A 2,165-nucleotide genomic window follows, 5' to 3' on the forward strand; every position below is an offset into this window, starting at 1 on the left:
TCAGTTAAAGGAAATCGCCTTACCTGTTTTTGTCAGTGGGTGGCTGACTAGTTGTCGAATGACACTGTTTTCGGAAGACCTCAAAAGTAGCACGATATCGGTCGGAAGAGTGTCTCTGTTCTTTGCTAAGAACCCACTTGCACTATAGAGGACCTGTTGACAAAGTATGCAAGCATAACTATCACAATCATTGTCATTATCATCAGCAATAGATACTTATTGACAGCTCACTCTGCTGAGCAACAGGATCTAACAAAGATTTACAAAAGTAGTGGCTGCTAATTTGGCTGAAAAAGAGAATCTCTTCAGGTTAATGGTATATCTTAGAGAAAAACGTGTGTCTCACTGATTTTATTTGGGTTGAAATGAACAAAGAGGTTTGACTCCTCCCATTTATTATGTTGGGAATTTGTTACGTTTCTTTTCTCTATTTGGAGACATGGGGGCAGCACCAAGGAAGCACATTGTACCACCAAGGCGTTCCTGCTTCTAGGATCATTGATTCCTCTGCATTGAATGGGCCATGCTAGATTTTTATCTCAGTTGTAGTGTGGTCTAAATACACTGCAGGCATTTGTGTTTCTGGCATTTCTAAATAATTATGAGATCTTCAAAAAGATCAGTGTAATCCAAAGATTTCCACAGAATGATCCAATATAATGGTTGGTATGGATTGAATTGTGTCCTTCCAGAATACAGATGTTGAAGACCCAAACTCCCCTGTGATGGGATTAATATTTGGAGACAGGGCCTTTAAGGAGATAATTAAGGTTAAATGAGATATAGGAGTAGGGCCTGTGTCCTTATAAAAAGATAAAGAGACACCAGAGATATCTCTCCTCCCCTGCCCCCCACCCATTCACAGAGAAAAGGACACATTGAAAAGGCAGCTGTCTGCAAGTCAGAAAGAGAGGCCTCACCAGGTGCCACCCCTGCTAGGGGCACCTTGATCTCGGACTTTCAGTCTCTGGAACTGTAAGAAAATACATTTCTGCTGTTTAAGCCACCCAGCCTGTGGTATTTTTGTTATGGCAGCCAGAGCAGACTAATAGAGTTGTTAAAGACAACTGGATAAAATGATCACAGGCAACTCTTCCTGGACCTTTAAAGGAGGCTTTATTTAGAAAATCATATGCTGAAGATCACATGCTAAAACTCACAAGAAAGGCTATAACTGAAATGATTTAAGGTATACTTTTTTAATGACAAAAGTCTGTGGAATAGTGATGGACATATGGAGGTTGCCAAGTGGACTAGAATGCTTGAGGTTCTGTGTGTTATTTTTTAAATGGATCTCATTTTATAATCCTTTCTTGATTTGATATCTTCTTAGACCCCCAATATTTATAATACCATTGTGAGGGAATGAGCCATTATTCTCCACAGAAGGAAGGAAAGTGTCCTCTGGGTGCAGGACAACATATCTGAGGTGTGGGAACATGTCTCTATCAACACAGAAACATTTCTTCCTCCAACTGCATAGCAGTCCACTAGCCAATTCTGTCAATCTGGGGTAGCTCAGTTATCTGACCACACCTCTAGTCTGGCATCTTCTCTCGTTGGGAAGGAGGAGGAACAAAGGCTGCAGGAGAGAGAGAAGCATCTAAGGTCTGCTTTATACCAAAGGTCCCCCAGCTATTGTAAAAAGAAGAAAAAAAATAGGTAACCATTGTTAGCTAACGTCACCCAAAGGCAGATCTTACGATCAGAAAAACGGATTCTTTAAGTCTCATCTCTTTCTTTTCTTTCTTGTTTTACCTTGGTTTCTTAATACAAATTCCTCTACAAAAACTATAACCTCCCAACTGAGAGAAGGACTTTTAACCTCTTCAGGATAGATGCTAGAAGTGCATGCCCCAAGTGAGACTGGCTTCCATCGTGAGATCTGGCAAAGGACCTGCAGGACTCGGAAGAACAGAACGAGGGCCGGATGGGGACAGAAACCGAGGACCAGCTTATCATAACTATCTAGAAATATTTTCTGCCATAATCTTCATGTCTACCCTTATTATTCAAGGAAAGGCTGAAAAACTCAATTGTAATTCTCAAGAGTTCTTACCTTTCCTGCATAATGGTGAATCCCAAAACTAAGTTCCATTCTTTTGGGTCTCCAGAAGTACTGTGATTTCAGGTTACCTTCAAATTTTTCTGTAGAAAAAAATGAA

At 40.5% G+C, this 2,165-nt stretch overlaps 1 protein-coding gene across 1 annotated transcript in view; it reads right to left on the reverse strand.

The window, feature by feature from the left end:
* The window catches only part of MYO3A (myosin IIIA), a 242,790-nt gene that overhangs the window by 72,782 nt on the left and 167,843 nt on the right, over window positions 1-2,165 (reverse strand). The window contains exon 15 of the mRNA XM_012654857.1: window positions 24-153. Coding sequence (XP_012510311.1) covers window positions 24-153 — 130 coding nt within the window. The remainder of the gene's footprint in view (window positions 1-23; window positions 154-2,165) is intronic.

The sequence above is a fragment of the Propithecus coquereli genome, unplaced genomic scaffold (assembly GCF_000956105.1).
Source record: "Propithecus coquereli isolate 6110/MARCELLA unplaced genomic scaffold, Pcoq_1.0 Scaffold45, whole genome shotgun sequence".
Classification (NCBI taxonomy): domain Eukaryota; kingdom Metazoa; phylum Chordata; class Mammalia; order Primates; family Indriidae; genus Propithecus; species Propithecus coquereli.